The sequence below is a fragment of the Mus caroli genome, unplaced genomic scaffold (genome assembly GCF_978045245.1).
Source record: "Mus caroli unplaced genomic scaffold, Mus_caroli_1 scaffold_6, whole genome shotgun sequence".
Classification (NCBI taxonomy): Eukaryota; Metazoa; Chordata; class Mammalia; order Rodentia; family Muridae; genus Mus; species Mus caroli.
The window spans coordinates 15,379,475-15,394,469 of NW_028227261.1; the positions used below are offsets into that span (position 1 = coordinate 15,379,475).

Sequence of the window (14,995 nt, forward strand, 5' to 3'; positions counted from 1 at the left end):
CAATTAAAGCAGGAACTTAAGCCTCAAAGGATTAAGGGTTGAAAGGCCAGGCAGGAGAGTCCCTTGGGTCCTCTGACTTGATGAGGCCCAGGGCCCATCAGTGAGCTGTGTGGAAGGGCCAGAGGGACATTCCAGTGGGATCCCCATGTAGAGGCAGGGCAGCCCTGGAGGAGATGGTGGCTTTCCGCCAGGAAAGACCCCCATCCTCACGGGCCACCTGTGCCCTCGTGTGTCCTGTGTCTGCTGCTTCATCTTCTTCTCCTTTGGCTATAGGGCGACAGTCCCGGCCCAGTTCAGAAGAGCCTACACAACCCTATTGTACAGGTGGGTATAGCTTCTCTGGATGCCTGGAGCCTCCCTCCACCCCACCTTGTCCTTTCCCAGCCTTGTTGCTCTGAACTGTCAATCATCTCAATGCCAGTTTTGGACTGCCCAAGACAGAGAGGAAAAGAACCCCTCTTCGAGTGACACACGTGTGCTGGCACCCGAACCAGACTTGGCATACACTCTGCCTGACCTGGTAGGCTCACTGTGCACACTACACATCTCTATCCTGTAAGCCCACTGTGCACACCACACACCCCGTATCCTGTTGCTGCTGCGGTGAGCATCTTCCCCTTGCATCTAGGTCTCTGGATTATCATTAGCTTCACTCTTCAAAGATGGAACCACAGGCAGTGGGCATTTCCAGCCCCTGGCTGCTGGTAGGTCTGGCCCCATTTTTGTCACCAGTATGAGAAAGGCACACAGAGAAGGTCTTGAGGGCAGCATCTCTTGTATTAGGATGTTTCGCATTTTCTGTCTGTGCACTATCCATCTGCATAAGGTTCCCCTAGATAAGACCCCAGACATACATACATTTTATATATATATATATATTTTTTTTTTAATGACTTATTTTTATTTGATGTGCATTGGTGTTTTGCATGCATGTTTGTCTCTGCGAAGGTATCAGATCCTCAGGAACTGTAGCTACAGATAGTTGTGAGCCACAGTGTGAGTGCTGGGAATCAAAATGCGGTCTTCCAGAAGAGCAGTCGTTGCTCTTAAGCGCTGAGCCATCTCTCCAGCCCCAGACTACAGACATCTTTAATGCAGATTCCTGGGCCCTTCAGAATGGGACTTCCAGCCCAGGCTGGAGTCAGGGGCTGTCCTCCAAGACATTCAAAAGCGTTCTGTGGGCCTCACATCTCGTTTATGCTGCCCTACCCTTTCTGTAGATAATACCAACCACATGTAAGCACTTGGCCATTTGTAAAGCTTTCTGAGGGTGCTACCCCACATCTGCAGTTACTAGGTCATTATCAGGGTTTCTAGGCTAGCCCCATTCTGTACAGCCAAGTTTCTAGGCTAGCCCCATTCTGCTCTGCCATGTGCTAAGGCATCAGGTCTGCACACAGTCTGTCCACCCTGCAGTAGAGTGATTGTAAGTAGTAGTTGGGTGGGTTCCTGGGTTACGTCCCTGCAGGACTTTGACTGGTCCTTTAAGTCATCAAACAGAACTTAAATGATAGTAATAGTCTGAGCAGCTAGAGCAGCTCCTGGCCACTACATGGCTGTCAAGCCAGGATCAGCCTAAGTATCTTTGCCTGACATCAGCAATGCGCTCGGGACGACCTTGGCAGGTTCTGTTACTAGCTATGAGAGGCTTTAAAACTAACCTAGGTTTGCTCAGAGCGGAAGGGACAGAGTCCTGGGACTCCAGCCCCAGAGCCCAGCTTCTTACCTAAGTTCTCCATCACTCGCTGTGTTCTTGACCGTGACTTAGGAAAGTCAAGTCTTGACCGTGACTTACCCACAGCTACCCTCCTCACCAGGCTAACTTCACCTTTGTTCTTCTCCCTCTGCCTCAGTCACTAGAGGATCTTGAAGACCAAAAACGGAAAAAGAAGAAGGAGAAGATGGGATTCGGCTCCATCTCTCGAGTCTTCGCCAGAGGGAAGCAACGGAAGTCCCTCGACCCGGGCCTCTTTGATGGTACCGCCCCTGATTATTACATAGAGGAAGACGCGGACTGGTGATAACCCACCGCCCTTCGCCCATTGCCCACGGGCGTGTCTGTGTGTGTGTGGCTGAGCCATGGAGCGTGCGAGAGAGAGTGTGTGTGCGTGGGGGTGCGGAGCTTGTGTGGGGTGTGTGTGTGTGCACGGATGCACTCACCCTCATGGGTGTGTGTAGCCAAGCGCCTGGAACAGGCAGAAACACAAATGTGACCCCCCCCCCCGCGTCGTCACCTCTGTAATTGATGTACATACCACAAACCGTGTGTGACTCTGTCAACGCTGTCGTCTCCGAGCGATACACTTGTGTTTGTTTTTTCTGTTTGTTTTTGTTTTTCGATGTTTTGGGGGTTTTGTTTGTTTGTTGTCTGTTTAATGCGTTGCGTTTTTGTTTTTAATTTGCCCCTTTCTCTTCCCTCCTCCTTTTTATGAAACTTGAACACTTGAAGGACTGCTGTGTATTTGTAAATAACAAAAGTAGTGTGCACTTTGTGCTTGTAAAGTCCCTGGTCCAGCCAGCCGCTACTCTTACTGCAGCCCATGTCGCCAAGAACGTGGTCTGTTTTTCATGTTCCCCTCCTCCCGACCCTTCTTCGGTGTGAACGTGTGGGACCAGACCCTGTTCTCGGGGTGTGCCCGAGTCACTTTAACCACAAAAACACCCCGCCATCGTCGTCAGGGTAAGGTCACTCTGCAGAGACTCGTGAGCACATCCAAGACTTCTTGGCTGGGCTGCAGTGTTTATAAGGGGGTCATATGGGCTCTTTTTAATGGCCTGCCTGTTTTTAAATTGTGTTGCTGTTTCTTTCTTTATGGAACAAAAAGAGAGAAAGAAAACTGTTGCATTTAATTTATTTGCACAAATGCAGAAAACGTATTCTATCTAAATTATTACATAAATATTGGAATGTATATTTTTCCACGGGGTGGGCGGGAGGCGGGCATTTCTGCTGACTTGTCTGTTCTGTGTTCATGCCGCTGCAGACACTGTGCAAGGTAGAATTCAGGTGGCTAGAGCTGGGGACCTCAGACGACCAGCTTGCTTATTTCTTTTTTTTTCTCTTTTTCTGTCTCTCCCGGCTGCTGTCCCTGCATGAGAGAACTCCCACCTTCTGCTCTGGCCTTTCTCTCTACATGTATCCTCTCTTTATATATATATTTATTTATCTGACATACAGATCGTGACTTAAGTGAGCAGAGCGCTAACAGTCACATTCCCCCCTCTCTTGGACCTGTCTTTGGAGTCATGTGGATTGAGTACAGGGAAGGATAGCCTGGGGGGCACATCCATGGGGTCTAACCAGACATCTGGGCTTGAGTCAGTGGGTAAGAGGCCCCCCGGTGGCACACACAATGCCTCTCCATCCTTAGTTTATTTCAAACATAGGCCAGGCCAGTGTCAACAAAAAGGATGCCCACCTTCTGGGAAGGGCTGTTGGGGACAGTATCTAGCAGGCAAGCCCTCTGCCCTCTTTTGTCCGGTTGGCTTCTTTGGCCACGCATGGACTTTCCCATGATCCCCAGAGCCCTGTCCTCTGATTATATCAGCAGCTCGAGCAGACTCAGCCCAAGAGGGCTGGCAGGTGCCTGTGCCTGTGCCTGTGCCTGTGCCTGTGCCTGTGCCTGTGCCTGTGCCTGTGCCTGTTTGTGGGGCATCACTGTCCCCACGGGGCTTCACTGGGGCCTGGAGAACCCACAAGTTTCCAGCCAATAATTACTGCCCTACTCCCTGGAACTCAGTTTCCTCTTTCTTTTCCTCCCGATCCCCTCTTAACTGATCCTAAACCACTAACAACTCATCCCACACCCCTTGTGGCCACTGCGGTGCTCCCGCTAACGCTAACGGAAACATTCTCCACTCTTGAAAAGTGAGTTTTCAGTGCTGGATGGAACATCTGGAATGTATAAGATCTTGTGTCCAAAGTCTCTAAAAAACAAGCCAAAAAGCCCCCACCAGGTCACCTCTTCCCTCCCAACCTGGCCCCAGAGGCAGAGAGAGAGAGAGCAGGCAGGGATACCTAATGCCTCCCTGTGTGTACAAACCTTTCAGCTCAGCTGATTAACCCAGCCTGGTGTTAAGGGAGAGAGGCCAGAGCTGGTCTTAGAAAACACTACCCCCACCCCCTGAATTTTTGGGTTTTATTTTATTTTGTTTTTTATGGTTACTCACACCCCACCCCACCCCTTCCTTTTACTTACAAGAAGATAAGATTGCAACCTCTCCTGGCAATGACTTAGTCATTCTTTTTCATTTCAGTTTTTGGAAATTAGGAGGATCATCCTATGAGTTCCTAAGGATGATTTATTTGAGAGAACCACATCAAATAGGGACTGAGTTATGGGTAACCCTAGATGAAAATGACCTTTTCCCATGGGAGAGGTTTCTCGAAGGCATGGATGCAAAATATAAAATATTAAAAAAAAGTCTAAATAAAGCTTATTTTAAAATATGATGGAATTCTATGTGATTTGATTGTTTCTACAGTGCTCCAAGAGGGAGCCGTGTCCCTGCAGGAGGTACAACTTGCATGACCACCACGCTATGAAATTCCTAGGCCGGGTGACAGGAGGGACCGGGAAAAGCTGGTTGGAAGCTGGTTGGATGCTAAGTCCCCTGAAGGGAAGCCAAGCCAGGTGGACTTCCAGAACATCTTGCCTGGGTCACCTCTCCTAATATGGAGGGGCAGTTGGCATCCAGGGCTCCCCACGTTGTAACATAGCACCTCCTGGCCCAGGATCCCCCACTCCCTGGAGCTCAGAGGCTTCCCCCAGCTTTCACGGCCTCCCTTCCTTCCCCTCACACTCTAGCCAGAGGTCAGAGCTGTCCATGTCTGTGATTTTCCTCAGGTCTCAGCAGAGTCCAGGGCAGAACAGACTAGGCTTCTTTTTTTTTTTTTTTCCAGTTTCACAAGATGTACCCCCCACCCCCCAGGGGGTGCAAAACTCTGGTTTTCCCATAAGTCCTGGGAAGAGCCAATCTAGGAAACCTCACATCCTGGTTGTAGCCAATGGCCTCAGTTTTCATTTTTTTGTGGTCAGAAACAAGACTCATGGGAGAATGCATTTGAATGCCTCTTCCAGCTCTGAGAGCAGGCAGCCTAGACAAAGACACAGCATGCTCCAAGGTCAGTGAAGTCACGGGGCAGGGAAGCTAGGAACAGTAAGGGATTCTGACCATCAGAGTTCTCAATGGCCATGCCTGTAGACGGGAAACTGTCAATGTCAGCACTCCCTAGAATCAAAGGCTTTTACCTCTCCTGGTGACTGTAGCTGGCAGCCAGGATTGTGAATCCACCCAAGGCTAACCTAAGCGGGGGAGGCAGGCATGTTCATACCTGAGACACAGTAGTCTGTGCCTGGTCTCAGGCAGACATTACTAATCAATCAGACGCCTCCCTACCCATCCAAGAGTGGCCTCAGATCTCTCGTTTTCCAAAACTTCAAGTATTAGTCAGACTTGCAAGGGTGAAGTTTATTTGCTATTCCAGAACTAGCCTGGCCTCTCAACGCTGGATTAAAGGAAAACAAATAAACATGGAGAAAATTTGCTCAGAAAAGCGTGATTTGGTCAGAGTCCAAGCTGACCCTTGTACTGCTCTGCCACTTAAGAGTGGGGCCACACTAACCCAGAAGTCCCCCCCCCCTTTTTTGTGCTTTCGTCTAATAAACAACAGTACCGGGATTGGGGGTAGAACCTAGAGCTTTGTTCATGCAAGGGAAACACCCAACCACTGAGCCACAGTGCCCTGCCAGCATGTCCTTAATGAAAGAATACCTTCCAAATGGCACCTGTTAGTCCGACACTGAAGTGGGGTCACCCAGAGCATCCAAAGCCAGTGTTCCTGCTGTGCAGGTTGTATGCTGTCCCTTAGAAAAATGCTGAGGTCCTGGAGTAACGGGTGGCTGACACCCTGGCTTGTACAGTACTCAACCTCCAGGGCCATCCTCAGTGGCCTTTCTGCATGCTTTCCCGATCATACTCCCAGGCTCCAACCCGTGTAACAGATAATAGTAACAACAATAATATCTAACATTCATTAAGTCTACACGCCATGGGCCAGGCTCCATGCTGTGTATCCCGTATTTAACTCTGTTAACCCCCAGCCTGTGTTTCCTACCGATGAGGAGCCTGAGGCGCAGTCACATCTGTGAGTGTGGGAATTGTAGGTAAGCACTACTAATGCCTGAATTGTACAGGGCTGGGCGTGGAACCCAGGGCTTTGAGCCAGGGGAGTCTGGCTGAACCCCAGCATCTAGAACTGGGAGGAGCCAGGCTCTATAGGTATGCCTGCCCTCTGGGGTGCAGGACCTGGCTGAAAGAATCCCCCACCCCCACTGGCTCACACAATGACCTCTGACCCAGCCTGGTACTACTTTACTGTTATAATGCAGTCTTCCCATCAGCCTTATTTCATGTGCCCAAAAGCTCTACTCCCCTAGGAGTAATGCCCAGACTACACAGCAGAAGCAGGCTGGGGTCCAGCGCAAGCTCTGTGTCCTTCCTCCTGGCCAGAAGGGCACCAGTATCACCTGCATTTGTCCTGTGGGCCAAGCCCAGTCCTGTCATACCTGAGCCATGGACTTGAGAGCCAGTGCCTCTCCCGCAGGGCAAGGCATATGGCACCCCAACCCTAAGGGATGAATCAGCAAGTGGCCCAGAGCTGCTCCCCACATCGACAATGTGGCACTGGCCCACTGCTGTTGGCTTTGTGCTCTGGGAACCCAGGAGAGGGCTGGCTGCACTGTGGAATCTCAGCCTTTGGCAATGGAGGGCAGGTACGGGAGATTGAAACCGACGCTCACGCGTGTTAGACATGTGCTGTACTACCGGGTTTCATTAATGCCCAGAACTCTTTATTATTTTATTTTTATTTTTAATTTTGAGACAGGACTCAGTAAGTTGCCTAGGCTGGTCTTATACTTGAAATTCTCCTGCCTCATACTCTCTCGTAGCTGGTATCACAGGCAAGCACTCTCAGGTCTGGCTTTCAAACAACACAGTTTTTGAACACCTCCAACTTATATTTTAACTAAAGAGACCTCACAGAGGCCTCCCCCATCACCCCCACATCCCTCTCTATTATGACAAATGACTCTTAAGCTCTTTCAACCTGGACCTCTACTAGGTGGGCTCCATCCTGATAAAGGACAGCTACAGAAATGTGCATGATAAAATAGTTCCCTGTGAGCTTAGAAAGAACCTCTATGGCTGGTCGGTAGTGGTGCACACCTTTAATTCCAGCCCAGAGGCAGATCTCTGAGTTCGAGTCCACCCTGGTCTATAGAGCAAGTTCCAGGACAGCTAGGACTACACAGAGAAACCCTGTTTCAAAAAATAATAATAAAAAACAGTATCTGTATGGTAGATGACTTTTAGATATCAAAGTCATAGCGGGCTCCACAGCATGTTGTGGGGTCTGCCTCTGTGATGGCCGCTGGGATGTGGTAATGGCCTCCTCAGCTACCCTTCCTTGCATGGTAGTGTCCTGAAGCCCAGATCAGGGAAGATGCTTGAATAAGCAGCTGGGGTGTATTAGCCTGTGTTCTCCACAGCTGTACACAGCTGTATCCCAGAGAACAAGGTCCCCAGAGAATTAGTGTTTGAGAAGCAAGACCAGAGTTTGGGATATATTTTGGGGCTCTAACACAGTTAGAACATGGGTTCCATCTCTAGTGTCACCTAGTAACAGGGCATGGGATATGAAGGCAGAGGATCAGAAGACCAGGGTCACCTTTGGCTGTGTAAGACGCTGAAGCCAGCCTGGGCTGCACTAGACCCTATCTAACACACATGTGCATGCGCGCACACACACACACACACAGGGAGCAGTGGGGACATCATGATGAAGTCTTTTCTAGTGAGTGTTGGTTTGGGGAACTCCCTAGCTGCTTTCTATTGCATCACCAGGAGGTGGAGGATGTCCCTAGAAAGCAGCAGTTGAGGACCCCAGTATTAGGGAAGCAAATTGTGTGCAGTGCCCCAAACTCATGTGAAAGATAGGTCTTTGGGAAGCCATTGTCCCATTGTAAGGACCCTTGCAGTCTCCAGTAGGTCCCAGGCCATCTATACATATATATATATGTATATGTCCCCACTAGGGCTAGTCAATCAACAGAAAGCCAAAAATAACGCACCCCCCCCCCGCCCCAAAGAAGGCCTTACTAGGAGGGTAAGACCATATATACATACATATATACATACATATACACACATATACATATATACATACACATAAATACATATACATGCATATATACATATATAGATATACACATATATACATATATATACATACATACATAATAGAGTTTATTTGGAGCATGGGGAGGGGAGTCAAGAGGGTAGTAGAGGCAAACAAAGACGGGGAGGGGGACTGGCCATGAGCTGTGGAGAGAGGGGGTGGGAAGGGAATGGGGAGAGAGCGGGAGAAAGAAGGCAAGAGAGCCCATGTCTGGGTCTTAACCTCCAGCTCTGCCTTCACTCCTGATTTTAAGTGAGGTATGTGGTCCATGAGCCCTGGTAAGCCTGTCGGTACAGTGCATACCCCTCCCCTCCTTTGGACAAGTTCAGGGGTGAAGCCCAACGCTTTTAAAGACCATGATTTGTGCTTCCTGACTTGTAGTGGGTTTAAGTTCAGTGGAAGGTAGGAAAGGGGGCTCCGCTTGAGATAGGGCCAGAATATTTATGCCCAAGAACCAACTGTTGGTCTACCAATGGAAACAACGAGCCCAGCGCTGGTTCCTGGGGGCACGGCAAGGGCGTGGGGTGTGGGAACTCGAGTCCCTCCAGCTGCCAATCCCAAGTGCATGTTCATCTCCAGAGTTGCAGTGAAGAAACACCCATTCAGCAACTCTGCTCTATGGTAGGGAGGCTTAGGCTTTGGCCATGGAATCACAGGTCCCAGCAGCATCCTGCCTCCTCTCCAGCATTGAGAGAGACTTTGCTCATGGCTCTCAGGCAGAAATGTGTGCCCAGGGAAACAGTCTAACCACCCAAGGCTGTGTCTTGGAAACAGAAACTCAGGGTCACCAAGGTATGGCTTTTATAAGGAGATGGGTGCCAGCAGCCATGGCTAGCCTGGTCTAGCAGTGAGCTAGCTCTCTCCCCCCCCCCCCCCTCTCTCTGAGTTCTTTACACTCCCCTCTTTCTTCCTGGAACTCTCCGAGAGAAATACACACTGAATAACCAAATGCACAGAGGGCGAAGTTCTTGCCTAGACTCACATAGCTAGGAAGAGACAGAACCTTGTCTGGATGCCAAGTCTGCCCTTGGTGGTGTTGCTGTATGGTTTCAGGTGAACTCCTGACATCAAGGTCCCCACTAGGGCTAGTCAATCAACAGAAAGCCAAAAATAACGCACCCCCCCCCGCCCCAAAGAAGGCCTTACTAGGAGGGTAAGACCAAGCTCTGAGAATGTCATCTCTATGGGTCAGTTTCCAGTCATAAATGGGAAGTTTGTAAATTGTGTTCCAGGGAAGCCTGAGGGGTTCCTCAGAGATCTATTAAAGAGCTCTTATAGCTGCTGAATGATTAGCAGGCCGGGCTGTAAACTGCCATCAGCCAGAGCTGGGACCTTATATTATACAGCAGCCTTCTGTATAGGGGTCCCATGACACAATAAGTGAGGGAAACAGAAGAGGTAGAAGTTTGGGGGACACAGGTAGACCAGTAGTTGGTTCTAGGGCCTAGGTTCCTGGCTTCATCCCCCTCCCCCTGCTGAATTGGAAGGCCCTGGGGTTGAGACCCCAGGATTTAGGCCCATCCTGGGCATGCTCTGCAGCACAGGCTGAGTGGAGGCTGGCCCCAGGGGAGACGCTGAAGAGGCAGCATGGTACCTGTGTAATGCCCTGCAGAGCCTAACATGGTCACCACAGGGAAGGCTGAGAAACCACAAGTAAGCGGGAACCCAAGTTACTCAGCCCTGAGGGACCCTGCCGAGCAGAGCCTACCAGCTGTCACAATGCATCTGCTATCAGCCTCAGAAGCCTGCAGCAGAGTCATAAAAAAAGTCCCCCCAATGTGACTGGACATGTCCAGCCACAGACAGGAGGCAGGGAACATAAGACCAGAGCTAAATCCAAGGTCTAACCGTGCCGTGCACTGAGGCCAACCCCTTCTCTTTGGCCCATTAATGTTTGTTCTGAGCATCAGGTAGACCTGTAGGCTTAGCCGGGAGCTGTGGTACCCCATGGACACCAGCTTTTGAGTACCAGACACCCAACACCAAACAACAGTTTGGTGGGAGTGTTGGGAGAGGCGTGGATCTATTGTAGAGTGGCCAGAAGCTGTCTGCCCACACCCTGCTTCAGGCCTCTGAGGAGGCTGGACCATCCCTGGTCATCTCGGAAGCCCCTGGACTAGGTTACATAGAACTTTGTCTGCAGCCTCCTCTGGGCCTTCACTCCTGGTCCACATATTGTTGCTTGATCCCAAGTTCTGGTTTCCTGAACTTTATATGGGACATCATTTGGGATGAAGGCTCTGTAGCATTAAGACAGTGCATAGGCTGGGATGGGTACTCCTGTGCATCTCTTGGGTGGGGCCTGCAGGCCGTTTCCAGGGAAGGGAGAGAATGCAGGCTCTACAGAGGACCATTCTCCACAGCCCTTCTCCCTACCTGACAGATGGTATACACCCTTCCTTTACCCCCAGGAAAATGGGAATGGAGCTAGTGGCTTTGGAAAGCCTGCAAAGTGAGGTCAAAGACCCTCCCTTTAAAGCTGTGAACCTCAGCAAAACTGTGTTTAGCAACCTTGTTCCCCAGTCCTAACCCTTTCACAGTTTATGCCTGTCTTTCTTCTCTGGCAGGCAAAGGAGGTAGAATTCAGAGTGTTGGTTTTGGGTCTGAACTCGGTTGCTACTCTCACTACCTAGTAATTTTCAGCAAGGTATTCAACTTGTGGGGCCTCAGTTTCTGCAGCTGCACAATGGGGACAATAAGATAAAGTTCCAAGACTTCTGCAGGGATGATGGCCACACAGCAGGTTCAGCCCAGACAGAGATGACATTGTTCAACTGGTCACTAGCCATCAGGTAGGCAGGATGCCCCCTTGCACAGGTGAGGGCTAGCTAAGTGCAGCAGTTGCTCCTGCTACCCAGCCAGCCCAGGTATAGGAGACAAGAGTCCTGGGCTGAAGGGCTCTCCATAGCCTCTGCACCGCCCCTCCTGCAATAATGGATGGGAGGGACTTGCCTGTAGCCAAAAAGAGTGCTCGTGTCTAACCCAGCACTGAGACCCAGGGCTTCCCATTCTCACCAATGCCTTGAGCTGCAGCGTGATATTCCGCTGGGAGGGAAAAAAAACTTGGTCAATAAGTTTGAGGAACTGTATTGTAGATTTTAACAGCATATTAGTTCATGAAGGCCCTAAGAGTTCTGCAACACAGAAAAATGTCTTTCATTCTCCCATTTATTGCCTCCTGGGTTTAGCTGAACCCAGAACCAGGTCTCTTAATCTAGCTGTGTGGGTCATACTCTGAGAAACAGTGGGGCATATGATGTCCTCTGACACCTCTCGGCCCACCCCTCTGTGCTGTGAGGTGCTGAGTCAGGGAGTTCTTTAGGGAGGTCTGAGCTCACTCATCTGGGCACTGCCTAGACATGGAAGCCCCTGAGGTCCATGTCTGCTGGACCAGTGCACTTAAAAAGTGAGATGGAAATCCAGGCATGGCAGCACATGCCAGCAACTCCAGGACCAACGGGCAACATGGAGCTGGAGTTGTAGCCACGCCCTCCTGGCTGGCATGGCTGAAGGCCTCAGCTCCGTCCTCTTCATCCCCTAAGTGTGGTGACATACACCTATAATACCAGAACTTAGTAACGTGGAGGGCAAGATTGGGAGTTCAAGGTCACCCTCGGCTAGCTACCTAGCGAATTTGAGACCAGCCTGGGCTACAGGAGACCCTGTCTCTTTTTTTTTTTTTTTTTAAAGATTTATTTATTATATGTAAGTACACTGTAGCTGTCTTCAGACACTCCAGAAGAGGGCGCCAGATCTCGTTACGGATGGTTGTGAGCCACCATGTGGTTGCTGGGATTTGAACTCTGGACCTTCGGAAGAGCAGTCGGGTGCTCTTACCCACTGAGCCATCTCACCAGCCCCGAGACCCTGTCTCTTAAAAACAAACAAAAGATGCAGAGAAAGCCAGGTGCCAGGTTTGGCAACTATGGGTGTAGTACGTGTATTCTGAGCCATGCCCACAGGGGCATAAGAATCCTCAGCAGTTAGCTAAGAGGCTGGGATCAGGGGTGCATTTCTCATCCTGCTGCCTTTTGTCCCAGATGTAGGAGGCTTTGTGTCTGTTATATAGGGCCCAGGAGATGGGCAATTCCATCCTACCAGTGTCTGGGTCTCTTACCCTCTAGAGAACCCTGTGGGAATTCTGGGCTGCCTAATTGCTGACCCTGGGATAAGTTAAGTATGTTGGATTCACATTCAAGTTGGCCCTGCTTCAGGACAGAGCCAGCATCTTTCCTCATTTGGAGGCTGGCACCTCTGGATGTATCTTGGAACGCTCATCAGGACACTTTAAGGGCTGGGGAAGGGAGAAGGCAGCCTCTGACAAGGGTCACTGCAAGGGGTCAGAGTCACAAAGATAAGGGAGGGACACAAGACAAAGAATTGTCTTGACATGAGAATTGACTTAGACAATGGTTCTCAACCTGTGGGCCGTGACCCCTTCTGGGGTTAAATGACCCTTTCAAAAGGGTCACCTAAGACAATCCAAAAAGACAGATATTTAATTATGGTTCATAACAGTAGCAAAATTACAGTTATGAAGTAGGCATGGAAGCCATTTTATGTTGGGGTGTGGGTGTGGTCACTACAACCTGAGGAACCATAATTGAAGGGTTCCAGCATTAGGAACGTTGAGAGCCACTGCTCTAAGAATTGGAGAGACAAATGGCTGAGATCATGGATTGCAGTGAGTTAATCCCAGCTTCCTTCCCTCCTGCCCGGTGTGTGCAAGAAATGTACATTTAGGGCTGGCTGAGCTAGCAGAATTGACAATTATCCCCCTCCTGCAGAAAGGAAGATAAACAAGGTCCGTCTCAGGAGCAAGTGTTGTGTGTCCCTCAGCCAGGTACCCAGCACCTCAGAGTCTCTGTCTCCCCTTCTGTAAGGGAGAGAAGGGACACCTCAGCTGTTGCAAAGTTGAAACAATGCATGGAGAAAAGGGCCTGACTACAGCAGCTCGCCTCAGGGCTACAGAATCCTGGCCCTGTAAAAGTGAACCTGGGCTGACAACTAAGGCTAGACTCCAGCATGGCCAGAGTTCTCTGCTCACAGTGGGATCCACTGTGCTCCCCTGTCCTCACCCCCGTGCATTGGCCTTCAGGAGATTGAAGTCTACTCCAAGGGGGGAAAGCAATGGATTGTGGGATTGGTAAAATGGGCTCTAATTGCTCACATCTGTGTCTTCAAGACAGCTCTGATAGGCTACGCTGCAAAACGCACAGTGGGATGACAGGGACTCAGGCCCACCTCCGTGAGCTGGCCACATGCCGGTGCTGTACTCAGAGGCCTGGGGAGACCCAGCAGACAGGGGAATCAGCGTCGCTGGCAGCATCTGGCCTGCATAAAGGAAGAGGTCTTAAGCAGCCCTGGCAAGCCTGGTGAGGATGCTGGCCAGATGTTTCCTGAGCTCTTGACCTTGCGAGAGGCCACAGATGCAATGCAGGACCCCAGCATTTCAACACTAACAGTTAGCCTTAGAGAACTGACATCCAGCAAAGGAAGGGGAGCCATGGCCCTAGGTCAGGTCTAGGCCCACAGCTTTGCCACCTCCAGACTGGGGGAGTTTCTGTGCTCATCTCCCTGGGTCCAGGTTCCATCTTGTTAGCAGAGACCTGGGACCACAGGTGCCCAGCTTTGTTCAGCCAGTTAACCCTAACCCCTGTTCCTTTCCTAACCCTCAACACTGTGGGTGTCCAGCCAAGGGGGTGGAGAGGACAGGAGTCCTCCCTCAGAATGGCCCTAAGCCCATTATCATCAGGGCTTTCTGAGCTGGGTACTACTCGCTTCCTGTAGTCAAGGAATGTAGTCACCTTTCACCTCGTCTTCCAGAGTCCCGGGCTCTCAGAGATGAAGCATAGACTTCACCTTCCAGTGGAGTTGCCAATGGGCCTGGTCTCAAAGCCCCCAGAAGGATGTGTGCCCACCTACATAGAGAGCTGTTCTAAGCCAGGGCTGTGAATAGGGAGTCGGCAGGGGGACAAAGGCCTGCCTTTGGGCAGAGAGAAGTGAGGAAGGCTGGGACAGCGTGGTATGACATTGAGTGCCTACTGTCCCAGGCATGTGTTAGGCACTTCACATAAATGCATTAAGTCATCTTATAAACAGTGTCTCTGAGTCACAGCCTATGTGCCGGGCTTAGGGCTGGGGTCAAGGATGAAGATATAAATTAAGAGTCCTCTTAATCAGTGAGTCCTCGCTAAAGTCCTTGCATTGAATATCACTGTCTCAGCCCCGAATATGGGGAAACTGAGGCTCAGAGAGGAAGCGTAAAGGCCCAAGATGGGATAGGCCAGGGGTGAGATTTGGGGTGCGACACACTATTGCACCACACCCTCTTTCCAACAGACACGATCGGAGCTGGGGACAGCACGAGCTGTTAGAACAGGTTCCTTCACTTCTGGGCTTCTATGGGCAGAGGCGGCTGGTGGGAGGGAACAGACAAGGCCTTTGCAAGATGGGGAGAAGTTTCCTGGCAGCCTCTGCCCCAGGCTGTGGCTCCAGCTGAGTGTATGCATGGATTCTAAAGGGGCTTCAACTGGCTGTGGTGGTGAATTCACCATGGCATCAGCAGTGACTGCAGGCACAGCCATGACTCTGCAAGATCAGTGTGGGAGAGGTCAAAGTGGACAGCCATCTTCCCTTGGTGCCTTCCTGCAGTGTCCGGGCTGTAAGAACTGTGCCACCTCAATCCTATGGAAGCTCTCATCACTGGGGAAGAAACTAACTGGCCACAGCCCAGCTACAGGCTTGCGAGCC

At 50.6% G+C, this 14,995-nt stretch overlaps 1 protein-coding gene across 8 annotated transcripts in view; it reads left to right on the forward strand.

Annotated features, from left to right (window-relative positions):
* The window catches only part of Kazn (kazrin, periplakin interacting protein), a 371,538-nt gene that overhangs the window by 329,857 nt on the left and 26,686 nt on the right, over positions 1 to 14,995 (forward strand). For 5 of the 8 annotated variants that reach the window (XM_085838715.1, XM_085838714.1, XM_085838716.1 and 2 more), the window contains 2 exons: positions 274 to 324; positions 1,854 to 1,977. In XM_085838715.1, the coding sequence (XP_085694841.1) occupies positions 274 to 324; positions 1,854 to 1,977 (175 nt within the window). Of the gene's footprint in view, positions 1 to 273; positions 325 to 1,853; positions 4,434 to 14,995 lie in introns of those variants that run through there. The other 3 variants (XM_021159745.3, XM_021159746.3, XM_085838717.1) reach the window with 1 other exon arrangement.